Source organism: Apteryx mantelli, chromosome 2, assembly GCF_036417845.1.
Source record: "Apteryx mantelli isolate bAptMan1 chromosome 2, bAptMan1.hap1, whole genome shotgun sequence".
NCBI classification, from domain to species: Eukaryota; Metazoa; Chordata; class Aves; order Apterygiformes; family Apterygidae; genus Apteryx; species Apteryx mantelli.
Genome location: NC_089979.1, coordinates 67954510 through 67972277, shown reverse-complemented (window position 1 = coordinate 67972277; position 17768 = coordinate 67954510). Strand labels below are relative to the sequence as shown.

Sequence of the window (17768 nt, the reverse complement as noted above, 5' to 3'; positions counted from 1 at the left end):
TTCACAAAATCATTCTACACCAAGGTTGACTGAAGAGTAATAACAAAGACAGGGCTAAGAGAAACCTTAAGAGGTAATTCAGTCCAATATTAATCCATGTCTCCTCTGAGTTGCCTTCAGCAGGGTTTATGTCTTCCCACTCTCACCCCAAGCAAAAAAACTCAGTTGAGGAGCCAGTAAGGAAAATGAGCAGTTCAAGTTATTCTCTCTGCTGTTCATCACTTTGCTTACCTTCCTGCTTTCGTTATGTCAATCTGAAGTTTCTATTTTCTCCTAAGAAGTAAATAACTATGTGTTTCTCTGCAAGTTTTGTACCTTTGCTGCTCATTGCAATTTTTTAAATCAATCACTAATAAATATTAATAAGCAATGATTTTATTATAGAAACATCCCACCCTTAACCTTCTGACTTGATAAATGAAATAAATTATTTACTGATTCCTTCTATAATTTTTCCTCCTCTTGTAACAGCCTCCCTCCAAGGACGTTTTGTTGACTGAAGATTTAACTGTACTCTCATCATCTCCCCTTTTTAAGTAGCTAATGTGATCTAGACAAATCTTTCTTGACCTATATTAAGATGATTTTGGTCCAATTTTTACACTTTTTTAAAATCAACTTATTAATATTAATCTTCTTGTCAACAGGAACACAGAATAACCATGAGAGCTTCCTTAGCAAACACATTCTATCTACTTCCCAGTCTTATGAGATGGGAGATATCATGGTTGTGTCTTTTTTTTAATTAAAACAGCAAGAAACAGAAAGTTGACGGTTACTATGTCAGGCACAGTACAAAAGACAATGTACTTTTTTTCCTGATTTCAGATTTCCTCTGCTATTACCACAAGCTCTTCTGAAGTCCTGCAGTTTTGACAAGGTGGGGGGGGGGGGGTCTGATCTCCTTCACATATTCTCTGCACAAACATAAGCAATGTAGGTTGAAAGTGAGCCTTGTAAACAGAGCCTTTACTTCATTTTCCTTCATCTAAGTTTTTCCAACACTGATATACCAAGTATGACAAATGTGTCCTCAGAAATTACTTTTGTCTCTTACTGATACCGTACTGTAGGAGGATGTAATGACTGATTGTTATTGATACCTTCTGAGTAGTCCAGAGAGATTTAGACTCCAGGGATCAGATCCTCAGTCAGTATAAACTGATGCAATATCTGAAGAACTGCACAACTAACAGCATTATGTTAACCACTCATCCTGGAGATGTAACACAATTTCTGGTGAAATCAGCAGGATTTCTTCTAACAACTTGAGGTGGGGATTTTATGTCTAAAGTGAGTATTTCTTGAGAACTTTCCTTTTTTAAAATAATATATTTTTTAAAAAACTTATACCCAGAGTTACTATTAAGACTTTTTCATGGACTGAATTAAAACAAGGAGAAAGAGTGAGTGAGCAAGCGAGTCTGTCTCCCCCTCTCCCACTCCAGGGACATAACCTCTCCCTCACTGTCACTTCCAGAAAGCTAATAAAAGTAAGTCTGTCCTTAAAGGAACAGTTAGGCCATATTATAAACCGGGTATGGGGAAACACTGGAAAGGAATGGGACTGTTCTTTTCAAAGTAGCTAGCTTTTAGATCAGTTTAGCTGTATCAAAACTATATGCCATCAGTCTTCAAACACACAATACACACAAACACTTATCCAATTATGAAGCATCTCTGTTCAAAAGTAGCAGAGGATGGCAGAAAAATCAGGCAAACAGTCACTTACACCTCATGTTCTCAAGAAAACAGCCTTAAAACTCAAGCAACCCCTGCACTTAAACCCTGTATTGTTATTATGATAGTATATTAACATAAGCCAATACAGCCCTTCACAAGAAGTTCTCAATCCTGGACCAAGACGTAAAGCAATGATAAACTATGCCAGAAACTGCATAAGCAAGGGGTGGGGGGGATCAGTTATCATGGGATAACTGATCAATTTTCCCACACGATACAGACCATCCAGTCTACCATATTAATATAAATGCAGAAGCCTTAAGTAAGCCAGAAAATACAGATAAACAAGAAACTGGCAACACTTCAGAATATTATTTAAGAGCAGAGAGGCTGAAGAACTTCAAAATGACTTAAAGGAGTAATATAGATGGAAAATGTGATGGTAGGTTACAAGGTTGCAATATAGTGCCTAATGGGAGTAATAATGTGAACTCTAAAGAGCAGGTTCTAAACAAAACAAAACTTCTGAAGTAAAAACACAAATGTGTCTTTATGGTTGGCTAAATAAAAATGGTTTTGCTCTGAATCAGTCATTTGCTGAACACATTTGCAATAGAAAACATACAAAAATAGACTCAGCTGTATTTGACAAAAACATTAACAAATAATTTCAAAAGCTTGTATGGCTTTACAAAGGGTTTGTAATCCATTTCATAGGCTCTTGTTTGGACTAATAAAAATACTTGGTTGCTTTCCAGATCACTCAGTAGAGATCAAGTCACCATCCAAGTGCAACGTACAAACATACTGAAAATGGAAGTTCCTGTCTTGAAGGCTTTTTTTGGAATAACATTTTACTACCAAGAAAAACAAATAAAGGGAGGGCTCAAAGCAGCTTCTGTCCTTCCAGAATTCTAAAAAATCTGAAAAAAAGGTAACACATCATCCTAATTTTCTTTTAGTTGTACTATCCACTGTAATTCCCAAGCAATGAGCTTCTGCAGCTTTCCTCTTACTTTTGCTTTATGGGAGGGCTGTATGCATAATGTGTGATCTACCAGGAGAATTAATTTGGTTCACACTGCACACCTTTCTTGACCACTGTGCTATTGCGGGTGACCTGAATGAGTTATGCTGGAGACAGCAGACTTTTCTAGAGGCTATTTTTTGTGTGGCGTCACTTTATCTTCCCCTACTGTAACGCCAACCATTTAGGCACATAAAGGGTGGGAGCAAAACAAACTGGGAAACTGGGAAAACTTGACAGCTGTCAGAAGAACAATTCAAGCAGCCTGCTCTTTGCCATCCTCTTTCCCAAGATGCCTTTAAAAACAGGCAGCAGACTGGACAAATTGCTGTACTGCAATAGCTCAGGGACTTACTGGAAACTTGCAGCTCAAGAACGTATTGCGCATGCAGTCAGCTCAGTCACTCAGCAAAGAGAGCCCACAGCATATGGCTGCTGCCATTACCAACAGCTACATAGTCCACTCACTGCGAGGATCGGCTTCATGCCCACCTACGAGAAAGATCAGGCGTTAAGGCCACAGAAGTCAGTTCCCCTTGCCCTAAGGGACAGGGGACGGCCAAACTCCTTTCTGCTCTGCTCAGCATTGCATTGAGAACGTACTGCCTTCCTCCCCCTTTCCAATCAGCTCCACAAGTGCTTCTACACTTGCTTGGTTCCTGCTGAGACTAAAGCCATTAGTACCCATTATTTGGCTGAATTTCTATTTTCCTTTAGTGTTGCATGGAATTTTGTTTTCCAAAATCCGTGTTTTTAATCTCACAAACTGCTCCGGGTAAGGGAGAGAAGAGGTAACAAATAGAACTTAAGTTCAGTTGGTTTTGTCCCCCTGCCTGACTTTTCTTTTGGTGCTAATATCCTTGTTTCCAGCTGAACAACGGCCTGCACACAGCACCGTTAGCCAGCTTTAAATAAATAAATTAATTAATATATTCCAATCATCTTTTATTATCAGATAGCCTACTGCTCCTGCATGATATTCATCTGAACTAACACGCACAAGGAGGAGGATGCTGATGCTAATGTACACTCTGGTGGTGCTTGTCTCCTCTAGCAAAGTGATGTAATTCACTACATTTCTTACATTTCTTCTTTTCCCATGTGCTAGCCACCAGTCTGCCTTGTTCCAATTATGACAACAAATGTACAGCTAGATATGCTTTTCTTGCTTTATACTTTGAAGGCCCTTCCACCCAAAATCTCTCTTTTCATGGAATTTATTCTTAATTATATCCACATACTGGACATTGCCCGCTTTCTACAAAACTTCACCTTAAACTAAGTGAATTCCACTGCTTGGCAAGTTCTAGGTGCGTTGTTAAGGTTCTTCCTGGATCACCTGACAGGCTCTGAGGTTTTCCTTCAGCTGACAATCACTCCAGGGTTTTAGCCCTTCCTAAAACAGCAAGACAACTCTCTAGGCTTGTGCGAGTCACAGACTCCCTTTCTTGTTTCACTTTTTGTGTACTCCTATTAAATGGCACTTCCCTGGATATTTATGCGGGGTATAATACACTTAAAAGGCTTATACTAAAATTTCATATTAACTTTTAATTCAACTTTGATGAAGGAAGCTTTCCAAAACTCCAAAATGCACCAAAACCTTCTGTCTGAGATGAGGCCACTTCTTGTCTCATCTAATTTTCAGTAACATGCGCTGTTCTAGGTACAAGAGGAGGTCCCGTTTAAATCTTTTCTAATGATTTCCACAACATTTCAGTTCCTTGTGGTTGTTTTTGTTTCATTAATCCATTTAAGGATCACTTATATTCACTTGTGGTAACAGCCAATGACAACATCTTTTGAAAAATTGGAATCATAGCAAAGTTGTGCTGTGACTGACTCCCATTTCTTCAACATAACCAGCTTTGAGACTTGTGTAATGTTTCACTCCAACCCCATTTTCAAAATGGAGTTTTAAAACTTTTTAAAGTTTTAAAATACACATTTTCAGTACAGCCACTTGCTTATTAAAAATATACTTTTGACAGCAGCTAGATATTAGTGTGCTGAAACCACCAACTCCTAAAGCAAACATTACTGTTATTTTATTCCCTGATACCCTGCATATCTGTACCATCTTTTGCTGGTTGTCTTGTCTGAGACTGTATGAACTCTGGAGCAAGAGCTGCATCATGCAAGCTTGCCTCATGAAGAGCATGACTAGGTGCTACATTAATACTAATATTTAATAGTAATTCCAGTCATGAAGATGGGATTTTCCTATGCATACAAGCTTTTTTTCCCTTCCTGTGTACTCTGAAGGGAAAAAATAAAAATAAAAAAAATCTAGGCTAGAAAGAACACACACATACAGAACAGACTAAGCTATGAAGAGTATTACTGTCCTGAAATAGGACTACACAACCAACACAATCCACATAGTTCAAAAGCATTCATTGCAATCCAAAAATTAGTAACTGCTTTCATTGTAAAGTTTTAAATGATTCTTCTAATACTTTTTGAAAAATCAATGTCTAAATCAGCCATAATTTAAAAAGCTGTCTAAAAATTTTGAAGTGTGTATTTTTCTAGAAGTTTCAAAATTACCCTTTCCAATTAACAATTTCTGTTTTGACTAATTGGGTCCCCCCCCCCCAAAAAAAGGGTTTTTTGATAAAAATTTCCTAAACCAACTCAAGTAATAAGTTGTTTTTCAAAACATGCTTTTGTCTTCCCAACAGCATCCTCCATGTGGAGTAGAAACTCTCAGAATTAACAGAAGGTGTATGCGGAGGAGGTGGGAAGTTTGGAAAGAGTGTTCCAAATGCCACATCTATCATCTGTATTACTAATATGTCAGATCTGGTGTGTACGAAGAGCTAACGATGAGGGTATGAATTTGATGAAATTTCTGTACAATAAATACTTCTCATGATATATGATCCCTGAAGTGTTAACAGTGTTGAAAATGTGATGAGGTGTCAATTTAAAATGGAAAGATTGTCCTGAGTAAGGAACAAAACAGGATTCTGAACTGCAAGGGAAGGACTTATTTACTACATTTTACTGAATAGCAGTGTGAAGTTAAAAATACAAACAGCAAAGAGAAGAGTGCAGCTTTAACAAAGAGATAGAGAACATGTCAGCTCGGGAAGCACCAAGGACAGGCCAGCTCTAGGAAGGAGGGGCGCCTCTCGACTTCTCTCTAGGTAAAGGTCCACTCTGGCAATCCAGAACTGCTGAGCTGGGCCCCACGCTCCCATAGCAAAATTGTCTGTCAGAGAAATCCTAAGAAGCCAGGCAAGCGACTGATGTCTGGTATAATCTAGGTCTGCAAAGTATTTTTCTTCTGTAACTTTGTTTCCAAGTTTTATAATCAGAGAATTACTTCCAAGAAACTACCCCAAGAATGTTGCAGATTATTATAACTGTCTGCAATCTGTAATAAATTTGGAGATCTAGGCTTTATTTCCCAGCAAACTGCACAGCTCAGTTTGGGGGCTGGCAGCATTGTGTCAGGACACAGAGGCAAAGTCTCAGTTAGTTTACTTGAACAAAAGTCCCTCCAGCAGCAGATACAAGGTGGAAACATCTTGCATATTTTGGGGCAACCACATGTTGTGACTATCTCCCTGGCTCTTCTTATTTAGGGACCTATACCTTAGGTCCACTGAAAATATATGAAAGAGCTAGAAAAATCTCACATTGCCATGATCCCAAAGGTCAGTATACAGCTTTCAGTGTTAGTTGTCCAGACAAATGCCTAAGGAAAGCAGAAAGAGGTGGTGGCAGTTGAGGGAGTAGTAACATCTCCATGACACGCAGGCATATGCACCTCAGATAATACTTTATATGTCACTGTCATGCCAGTACGGGTCTTTTCACTTCCTCTTTATGCACCATAACTGGGCCGTAGTTGTACCAGTATTACCAGAATGAAAGGTCTGTGGGAATGATTTAATCATTTGTGGCTAGTGATCTACCCAAGAAGGTCCTTTGTTTCCTAATTTTTTTTTTTTTTTTTTTGCCATGAGGCAAAAAACAGGATGTTGAAGGCAGTGCTATCAATCACTTCATTGGGAACAACACCATACGCCAAAACCTATATTAATTATCACAAGAGCATCACACATGCAAGCACAGTCATCTACCTCAGCTATTCAGAAAACTTAGTCTGTCATCTCATGCATTTTCCCCTCCAGCTTTGTTTACATCCTCTGAGATTTACATTCCTTCTTTAGCCCATGCAAAGGCAGAGATATTCCTGGCATCAGTGCGTGCATTGCCATGGTTACCTGGTTCATCTGCAGCATAATGGGTTGGTCTATGACCTGACACTGCAGCTCCAGGAGAGCGTTCCTCCCTTGTCCACCGCTTTCCAACCTTGCCTGCTACAGCCCGTTTCTCAGAAAATCTGAATGTAAGCCATAGCAGGGCATCCCGTGCAAACTCTCAGAGAGTCTTCAGCATATTTTTGTGCTTATATAGGTTGTCTCTAAGCATGCTTTTTGGCAGGCCCAGTCTTTGATTTTCAAGCAATTTTTCCAGCAAGCCATCATCAAAAGCATACCTGCAGATACTACCTCCTGCATTTTGTTTGCAGATGCAATATTACACTTGAAAGAGTAACCTCAGAAGCATGCTTACAAGAACATCTATGACTACACAACAACCTGGGTCTGCCGTGAAAGAACAAAGGTTTTGGGGGATCAGAATGATGAACATGAAGTCTCAAATGAGGGTTTCAGATTAGGGGAAGAAGAAAGAACAGTTTCCTCCCACAAAAAGCAGTTCAGGTTTTTGTGGTGTTACAAATTTTACAGTACAACTTGAATAAACTGTAATCTACTGAAATATTAAAAAGCCAGGTATTAAACCTAAATAAGCTCTCAATTAAAAGAAAAAAAAGTATAAACAACAAAATATTGATAAAATATAATGAAATATAATGAAGACAGAATTCAGTTCAAACAGAAAGCATATGCATCTCCACAGCTGGCTCAAATTTTCACTGAAACAAAACTTAATAACTTTATTTTCTAAGCAGTATCATTCTCGCAGGTTTATTCCAGGCAATATTTGTAACAAAATAGATGCATAAAGTGTTATGAAGAATCCCTACTCATTTCATTCCTGTGTTCCTATCATTTTTGTTTCTAACATACATAACAAATTTGAGTCTTTGGCCTATTTAGAGAAACTTAAAGCAATGATGTAATCTTTGGAAATGGTATACTGAATGTGTGTACCACACAATGTCAAGTCAAACACATCTGTATCTTATGGTGATTCTGAAAACACAAATATCAATGAATCTCTGCGAGGAAAGCAAAAGCTGTCAAAATTCTAAATGGTTTAGTCATATAGTCATGCAAAATAAAGTTGTGAAATTCTCCAGACTTGGTTTAACATGGCTGAAACAAAGTGGGTAATTTGTCTGCATCTGAACAGCAAAAAAGATCAGTCAAATGAAAAATCTACATAAAAATGACCGATTTGTATGCTTACCTTTTCCATTTATTGTTAATGCTGATGCAATTGTGGCTGTTACTGGCACTGGTAATTGTGGCACTAACGGATGTATCCTTGGTCGGCTCCCCATCCTAGCACGCTCCGCACCAGGTCCTAATAAAGCTCCCACTGGTTTTTCTGCTGCTACTTCTGGTGCTACAGAATCCTCTTGATCCTGTTCAATGTGGTCCATTTTATCGGGGCTTTCATTCTGGAAGCCATCAACTGTTGTCCGGCTTTTAATTGGACTTTTGGGCACTAGGATTTTAATACCTGATTTTGCAAGGTCCATATTTTTCCTGCCAGAAAGAGATGGTGAATTGTTTTTCCGGAACTTCTGGGTGGCAGTAAAAAGTTGATTATTTTTTGACTCATGGTCTTTACCCATAACTAAAGATTTAGTGGATGTCTTTGAAAAAGAACTATTGGTAGATCTAGAAATTTGTTTTCTGGCATTATTTGGAGAGGTCCTGTTTGTCCTGGTTAATGTGCTTTCTTTTTGCTTTTCATTGTGACGTCTGTTAAATTCATGTATATATTCCTCACAATTAACAAGGTGCTGTTCTGGCTCCCAAGTATCATCTTCACTGTCATATCCTTTCCATCTCACCAAATACTCCGTTTTCCCCTTCTTGTTTTTCCTCTTGTCAACAATTCTTTCTACCTGTTGAAAAGGAAAATGAAGGGTTAGATATGGGTAATGTATAAAAATAAATGTAAGTCAAGTAAGCAACTTGCGCACAAATTATTTTCAAGTGTAGATAAATTCAAAACTATTGTTGTAGTTCTGTACTTCCATATAGTAGCTCCATAGCTTACAGTCTTTCATTGGTGACTGGAAATGCATCTTTTAAAACTTTGTCATTACTTCCGTCTAATACAAAATGTTCTAAAATAACAAAATTATTCTTCAGTAAATATTTTGCACGTACAAGAGTATGATTGTGACATATCACAGTTGACAATTATGGTGAAGCACTGGCCCCAGCAAAGCTTTGACACCAACTTCAATAGGGATAGGATTTCACTCTGCCAATATAGATAGTGTGTTTAAATATGCTGTATAAACATAGTTTGTTTACCTTACCAAACTTATGAGTTTGATATTATTTGAATAATTTAATTAGCATAAGGCATAAGTGAGAACTTCTTGCTTATACTGAGCTGTTCTTTGGTTACCAGGGACAATACTATACAGTTCAGAAATCGGGGCAAATACACAAAGTCTTTTAGAGGCCATTCTTCCTGTGAAAATGGAGAACTTGTTTTGGCCAGAGTCTTTGATACATATACTTGAACAAATTACTATGCCTCACTATCTGCAAATAGAGATGATATTTATGTCACAAGTATCAAGCATAAACATGCTACAACTGCATGCGGGACCCACAGGCTAGAGGAATCCAGGCACTGGGGTAAATCAGACAGGGCGGACAGCAGCAGCTGCACAGACAGAGGCGCATGCCTCGTGCCAGATCTCATACCACTCGTGCTAGCCCCACAGGAAGGGAATGCCTCTGCAGAGAGAGAGATGCAAGTGCAGTCTTAGGACCACCACTTTTTATCATTTCACTTTTCCTACCTAAACTGCTCCTTTCAGTAAACTCTCCAGCCCATTTCATTTCAGTTAAAGGACTAATACAGCTTACCTTCCCATTTCTGTCTTCCTTTTGGTTATTAAAAAAAAAAAAAAAAAAAAAAAAGTGATGGTGGTGGAGAGCTACTGCTTATTAAGTAACTTCTAATCCCAGGCTTTCCGCTGTATGAGCGAAGACATCCATGTAAACAATGATCGCATGTACCCAGGCTAATCTCCGAAGATTATTAACTTTTACTGGAGTGCTGTTGAGCTAAGTGGAACGCCTGCAGAGCAAGTTGGAACAATGCAAGCAACATACAAATACATATGTTATTATTGAATTGTATTATGGCTGACAACAGAATCTGTTAAGAGTGAGTCTTAATTTTGAATTTATGGGGCATGTTATCGTAATGTACTGCTTGGTTTTCAACAGTGAATTCAAAATTTAAATTAGATTTCATTATTATTTTAACCTCAGCAGCAATGTAACTATACATCCTAGAACTTCACGTGATAGCTTGCAGGTGTTTACCATGCTATCCTATCATTAGGATGCTGCAGAGTTCTGTTTGCCGAGGTGTTAAAACACAGAACAAAAAACTCTCAGACTAGCTCCACCTTTACCTTGTTCCTCAAGCGTATGTCACTGCTAACTCAACACACTTTAGACAGAGTAATGCAAAATAAATTGTCCAAATATTAAATATACAAAATGTTAAAATATAGTAAAACTATTTTTATTCTGGCCATTGCACTTTTTAATAATGTTACTGACTTCTGAAAAACATACAGCTAGAAAAAGATTAAAAGGAACTTTTATTTTTTCATGAAACTATATTTGAGAACATCTTAAAAATGCTACCCTAAATAAAATAGTCACCATGGAGGAATAAGCCATCAAAAATTTTTTAACAGACACTGACTAAAAAGATCTTAGAGTATTAAGTCAGAAATGTTAAATTAAAAAAAAAGAAGAAAAAAGAAAACTCATGAATCAGGAAAAAAAAAAAAGACATTTATTGCAATGATCTTGCTTTTCTCTTCCCCCCTCTTGCTCTTCTAAAACAGAGTTCTTAAATATGAATCTCAGAGAAAGAGCTTGGCTACTAGCAGATATTTGTATTTTCTATCAGGAAATCTTAACAAACCGCATCTATCATTGGACACAAAGTTCTACTGATGTCTTTTAATAGTGGAAGGCCACCCATTAAGGACATGTCCTTTTGAAGCAGGAAGTCATTCTTCTCATCCAAAAAAACCCCAGACACCTTGCAGAGATAACAGATGAACTCTAGGACAGGGGATGTAAAAATCTATTCCTAACCAGATGATTTATAGCACAAACAGAAATGCATGCGGGAAACTGTTATATTTAGCTGTATTGTCCAAGTGTGCAACAAAATCTACTTTGGACATTGCTCTTTGTGATTAAAAAAAGATTTTGTTCTAATACTGTTTAGTTCTTCTTGAAGACATCTTATTTCTCTAATTTACAATACAAAAATGATAGTAATTAAGCTGTGATACATGATTTATCACACAGTTTTAGAATTTTAGTGATGGACATCTTCGATTGCCTCAACTTGCTTAGTCTAACTTCCCTAGGTTTACTTGAAAAACTGCTCAGGAATATTCCACTGTGATACTTTTGTTGATCATAACAGCCACAGAAGTGTTTCTCTTCCAGATTTGGGAAGAGAAAACTCTCATGCTTCCATAATGTACACTGAGTTAGTCATCCTGGACTAGTGGAAGATTTAAACTCCATTTTATGGAAAGGGACTACAAACTTGTGCTTATTCCTCTTTTGCTACTGAAAAAGAAAGCTTCCCCAAGTCATTTATACACATTTGACGCCCAAGTAATTTTATACACTTTGATACACAGTGGTGATGTGACATGAAATATAATCCAAGACACCTCAAAGCCTTCTATTAGAAGATGCTTAATGACTTGCATCCAAATATTAAAAGGATAAAGAACATTACAGAGGAGAAAAACAGAGGTCAGTGTTCCCGCTTCCTGACATGTCAGTGATGGTGCAGCCTGAGGATACAGCTAAGCTGATGGTGTAGCTAGCTGACACCAAAACAGGCAATATTTCTTCTCTCCCTACTGTCACCATGGAACTGAGCTGGTGCTTTTCTGATCCTATGATGAGTTAGTTCAGGGAGTTAAGAACTGGCAGAGTGCCCCTAAGCACCAGGGTAAGGGCAAGACCGCATCCTTAGTGGTGATCATGCCAGAAATACTGGTGACAACTAGTTCTTGCCAACTACCATTTCTGCAGTGTCCACTGCCTTCTGCCACAGGGTAATACTTATTTTTAATTTTAAAAGGTTCTGTACTGCCAGGATTTGCTACTAATGTTCATTTTTCAAGTGTAGTGGAAGAACCAAAAAAGAAAATGATATAAAAAGGACAGATAGAACAAGCGCAGAGGAAGTTATCAGGCAAAAAATTTGGATGGCAAAAGGTATATATCCTAGTTAATTTAAACTTGTTAAATGATCACTTTCCCCATGTGGGGTACTGATCAATGATGTTCAAAAACCTCAACCAGCCAACAGAAAATCAGACAGAAAAGCAACACACTAGTCAGAGGTATAATCCAATAGCGCAGTGCCCAATTTATAATCCCAAATATAACAATAATACTTGAGGTTTTCTGTAAAATGGTAAGTTTCCCTTCCTTCCAAGAATGTAGTGAGAATTGGCTAGCGTTTGCTTTCTCTCTCTCTGAAGAAGCAGATGCTTTGATTTCAATTACTTTTATTAACAAAATACACAGCACTTACACTTCTAAGAAAAATGGACAATAACACGATAAAGTTGCAATCAAATGGGCTGTTTGGCTAAATCTGTGCTAAATCTGTGCCAGGGGAAAAGGGTACCACTTCTGGCCCATCTGCAACTGCTCCTCCCTGTCCTGTGCTCAGAGACAGCAGCTCCTCCCCATCCACCAGCATAACTTCTTCTGTAATTATTCCCTAGTGTAGTTCTGCCAAAGTGACCTGGCTTAGATATTAAGAATACCTGAGCTAAAGTAGGCATCCCAAAATAATTGGTTTGGAAGGCAGCCACATAAGCAGTATTTCCGACACATCTAAGAGAACTGTAACTTTCAGCAGAGGACAACACACACACATGAGCAGGATGAGTAAAGCAACCTCTTCGTTCTGCTATGGTCAGAAAGAGAACATGCGATCTTAACCTAAGATGAAAGATCTTTAGTTCAAGTCAATTAAAGCAAGGATGAAATTCAAAAGGATGTTCTCAGAGTCTAAAACAGATTGTATTTTTGGGTACGTTTGTGAACTCTAAGGCATACTGTACATACAGCTATCATACTTCAATTTAAGACTTGAAAAAGATAAGAGGTATAATTGTCCCCAGATGGAAAAAAATAAAATCCCCAAACAGAATGAGCAAAATAAGCATATAAGTGGGTAAGTAAACATTGAAGAGGTACTGCCTGGCTTATCATAAAACCATTTTCCATTCCCAGTGTTCTTCTCTGTCCTCACACTTATGTCAGACTAAATTAATTTAAAGTTAACAGAATAGAATCTATTTGACTTCATAGTCTATCTGTTGTCTGTAAAATATACCAGAAGGCCCTGTTCTGTTAGCTTAAGGCCATGTTTACATTAGTGTTTTGGTTCAGAGCAATAGTGCAATTTAGAAGCAAATCCTTCCCCCTGCCCCTCCCTTCCTGCTTACTGTGCGATGGTTTTGTTCACAGACTGATTTTTTGTACACGTGATCTGAATTCTTTCTGAAGAAAACTTAACTGGAAACGGTGCTTCAGATGCACAGAACATGCTTCAACCCTAAGGGGGACACAGGGGTCCATAGAAATGACAGCTCTGAACAACTTCAGCACACATGTGGCATGGATATTCAAACCCAAGAGGCTCCACTAAATCTAGTCCAAAATAATATTGCTGCATAGCAAAATGTGTAGATGTAAGGGCCGCAGGACCAGCTGCTTCACTCTACTGATTTGCTACTACTGAGCCAAATTACTAATGTAGACTTTCCCTAATTCAGTGACTCGAGCTAGAACAAGTGCAAGTCTTGTACACTTACTTGTGCTACATGTGAACAGTTGCCCTGAATTAAATTAGAAGCAATTCCATGTACAAATGGGACCCTAATAATCAGTCATTCATAAACACTGCTGATTGCTTATTTCCTCTATTAAAATCTTGCAGAAGTCAATGATAAACATTTCAGAAACTGCTTCTTATTGTAAATAAGATAAATGCATTCTACATAAAAAAATGCAACTGATACATAGCAGCAGACACCACTTCAAAACAGTTTAGCGCCAAATTTTGCTTAAAGTAGAAGGTGAAAATTGTTTGGGGAAAACAGTTAATCAACAAATTACTTTTTGACTATGTCTGCAAAATATATCCCGAGGTCTGCAAAATGTACATTAAAAACTTTTAATGCACACATTTAATCAGAAAGAACAATACTTCCAATAGCATATCACTTAACACCAGGTGGGAGCACTGCTCACTACAGGTAGCACCAGCAGATATGTTTAAATGCTGCTTAACAAACATATGTTCAGAATACCAAAACCACAGTACTGCATGGTTTAAGTTCAAATCAACACCATTAAAGAAAAAAAAATACCAGAATACAATATAAATCCTAGAGTCCATCTTCCCTGCAGCTTGCACTAAGATCCAGCTTACTCCCTTTGCATCAGTCTGGGGGCACATGCAACCCTGCTGCCACACACCCCTGGAGCTGACTGATTTGATTAGCAGAACAGAGTGATTGGATTAACAGTCGATGAACTGTTGTAGACTGAGCTGCTGCATCCTTATGGCACAACCAGAGCAGACATCTGCAGCATGGGAAGCTCAGGCCATGGCTCCATCTGTATTATACACATGTTGTCCTGGAACTCAGAGCTGTATAAAATACCTATTAGATGTGGCCAGACTACTGCCTTTCTGTCAAGTTAGCTGCAGCACACGATAAAGCTTTTGTGATACTTTTATGACAGCTCTGGGAAGAGAGATAAAACCTGATCTGGCCTAAGGCACGCCAATACAACGTTAACCCACTAGAGTGTCTTCTGGCAACTAGGACCAGCAGGATGAGTTTACACAAGATCAACACTTTACAACTGCCAGCCGCTAGCCTTTTTGATCCAGTGCTGGGAGCCTTACGGCCTCATCCTCCCAGCCTCCTGAGGAAGCAGTCTGTGCAATAACATTGGGACAGATCTGTGCAGGTCAGACAGGAGTCAGACACAGGCTAAACTCCAGTTATACTTCCTGGGGTCCTCCATATCAGCAGCACAATAAAGAACTGTATATCTCAATCCTCTTCCCAAAAGTTAAACCACCATGTCAAAATAACTAAATGACAAAAACCAAGATACTTATATACTTGATCTCAACCTGACATATCAACATGACAAATTGGAACCTTCAGTATTGGGAAATTTCATAAAGATAATAAACTTCAATGTTTCTGTACAGGACAGTTAGAAGCATCTGGCAAAAACTGAATCAGTTTTAGGATTTAGAGAATATTTCTTGTGGAAAACAAGCAGATCAACTGATTGTTTCAAGATATGAATTGATTCCAGAAGCAAAAGGAGGAATGGTTTCAAAAATACACCTGGGACAAGGGATTAACAACAGAACAGTTTGAGTTATTTTACCGGTAGATATTGTAATAACACTAAATAAAGATAACAGAATAGAGGATTTTGACACTTCTAGGGTCAAGGTTAAGAAATATGAAGGCAATCCTGAAACAGGCCTGACCAGTAATGTTTGGTTTAGATCTCTGAATCATTAGTTGCTTCAATCATGAGACAACAGGGATTGAGTGAAGTCACTAGTGTTCTATATTCTATATTTCTAAGTGGCACTATTTCTCCTGAAAACACCATTTTCCCCCTCAACTCCCAACTATTGGAAGAAGTTTATTACTCTAGATGCAGCAATACATGCTCACTTAACGCTTGCTCTAGCCAGTGTCTCTCATCTTCACCTGTGCCTACAGCTCCATCTGCCTCAGTTATCAAATCAGAATATTGGATTTCTGTAGCAAGAAGCCCCAAATTTTATCATACACATAAAAAACAAAAACAACAACAAAAAACCTCAAACCCTTAGTTTTCAAGTCTCACAGAATTTTACCTCATTTGGAGGATCCAGCCTTCAAAAGCAGCAAAACTAACTAAGCTCCCTTAATTTCAAGATCCCAAATATCTGGTCTTGTTGAAATGTAGTCATTGACTCTATGGAGTATTTGTTGTGAGTTTTTAAAACATATCCATCTTTATTGAAGTGTATGTATATGTATGCATAGTCTCTAAAATACATCTTCACAGCAGTTTTCGATTTATTCCTTAAGTAACTGCTAACAAAGACTATGAAATAAACTTTCAAAACAAAAACATCTTTTCTCTTCATAAATTGTTCAACTTCCAATCTTATTCTTCACTCATAATTTTAGTAGTTCTTTAGTGCCAGTCATATTTGTCTTTACACAGCCTAGGACAAGTCACAAGCAGCACTATATCAACTAGTTGCAGTTAAAAAACTTTCAGAGAAGGTGGGGGGGGGGGTTAAGCTATGTAAAAATCTGATACACAGCTGACCGAAGAAATTGCTAACAGAACTAGATAGCCACCAAGACTAAGAAACAAAAAGTTACTGTGGCTGAAGTATAACTGGACAAGTTATATAAATGCCAAAAACTTTCATATATCTGTCCCTTTTAATACAAAAACTTATGTGCAAATGTGCCATCATTATAGAAGAAGTACCCATTATTTGCAATGCTCAATGAGATATTCATGGAAGAAATTTAGCTTATGATGTATTTGCCATTTGGTTGCTATGACTTTTTGTTCAATATACAAATCCCTCAAGATTTCATAAAGCAAACCTCTTGATGTATATGTCACTTGACAAAAAATGGTTAATCATATTTACTTATGCTACTACTAATGATGCTCTTGCTTTTCCACTAAGTTGTGTGGCAATGGAAGTTTGCCAAAATCAGTACTTGTGAATAAGAAAACAATACCAGCAAAGAGAAATCCATAAATTGAGTTCATGAGGCTATATATGACATCTCGCTAAAATACCGCAGATTTTCTTTGGTTGACACCACTTTAAGGCCAGAAGGAACCTGATCATTTTGTTATTAACTTTACACCATTTTTAATAACTTGCATTTGAGCAAGATCTCTTCCAGAAGGATAAAATCTTAATATTAAAAGAATCAAAATTTATATTCATCTGATAGTTGGTTTCAACAGTTGTTTCCATTATTGTTAAAAATCTGTGTCCTGCTTCTTAGTTAAATTTGTTTGGATTCAGCTTCTGGTCATTGCTGCTTGTAAGGCTTTTCTCTCCACCACTGAAAAGTGCCTAATCACCTGGCATCTTGTCCTCATGCTATGCTGTGAAGTCACTGTAGGCAGGTCACCTCTCAGTCTGCTTTCATAAATGAAGATGACTGAGATTTAACTCTCCTATTAGAATGCATTTGCTTGACCTTTCCAATAGTTTCTTTGCAAACTCTTCACATTTCCATTACCTATTTTGAAAGTTCACACCGTAGTTACATTGAGGCATTCTAGTATTGGTTTCACCAATACCACATACACAGGCAAACTCTCTACTTTTTTGCTAATTAATGTTTGCATTTTTATTCACCCCAGATCACATTAGCCCTTTATGCCACAAGAACACAAGTTTACTTTCCTCTTACCAGCACACCTGTGGCACTCTTCCATACTTCTACATTTTCTCTCTTTTTTTCTTTCTTTTTTTTTTCCCTCCAAGTTTTATTTTGATCAAAGATTGTCCATTCTTTTAGAATTCCTGAATACAAGTTATACAAGAGCTAACTTTGTGGCTATCTGCAACATTCAATTAATGTTCTGGCCTACAGGTCATAATTAAAGTTTTAATTCATCCACTGCATAAGTTTCTAATCAAGTTGCCTATAAAAATACAAGTGTTTCAG

The 17768-nt window shown here is 37.8% G+C and overlaps 1 protein-coding gene across 1 annotated transcript in view; it reads right to left on the bottom strand.

Annotated features, from left to right (window-relative positions):
- CDYL (chromodomain Y like) overlaps positions 1–17768 on the bottom strand; it is a 106771-nt gene that overhangs the window by 47784 nt on the left and 41219 nt on the right. Inside the window, exon 2 of the mRNA XM_067290809.1 lies at positions 8162–8828. Coding sequence (XP_067146910.1) covers positions 8162–8828 — 667 coding nt within the window. The remainder of the gene's footprint in view (positions 1–8161; positions 8829–17768) is intronic.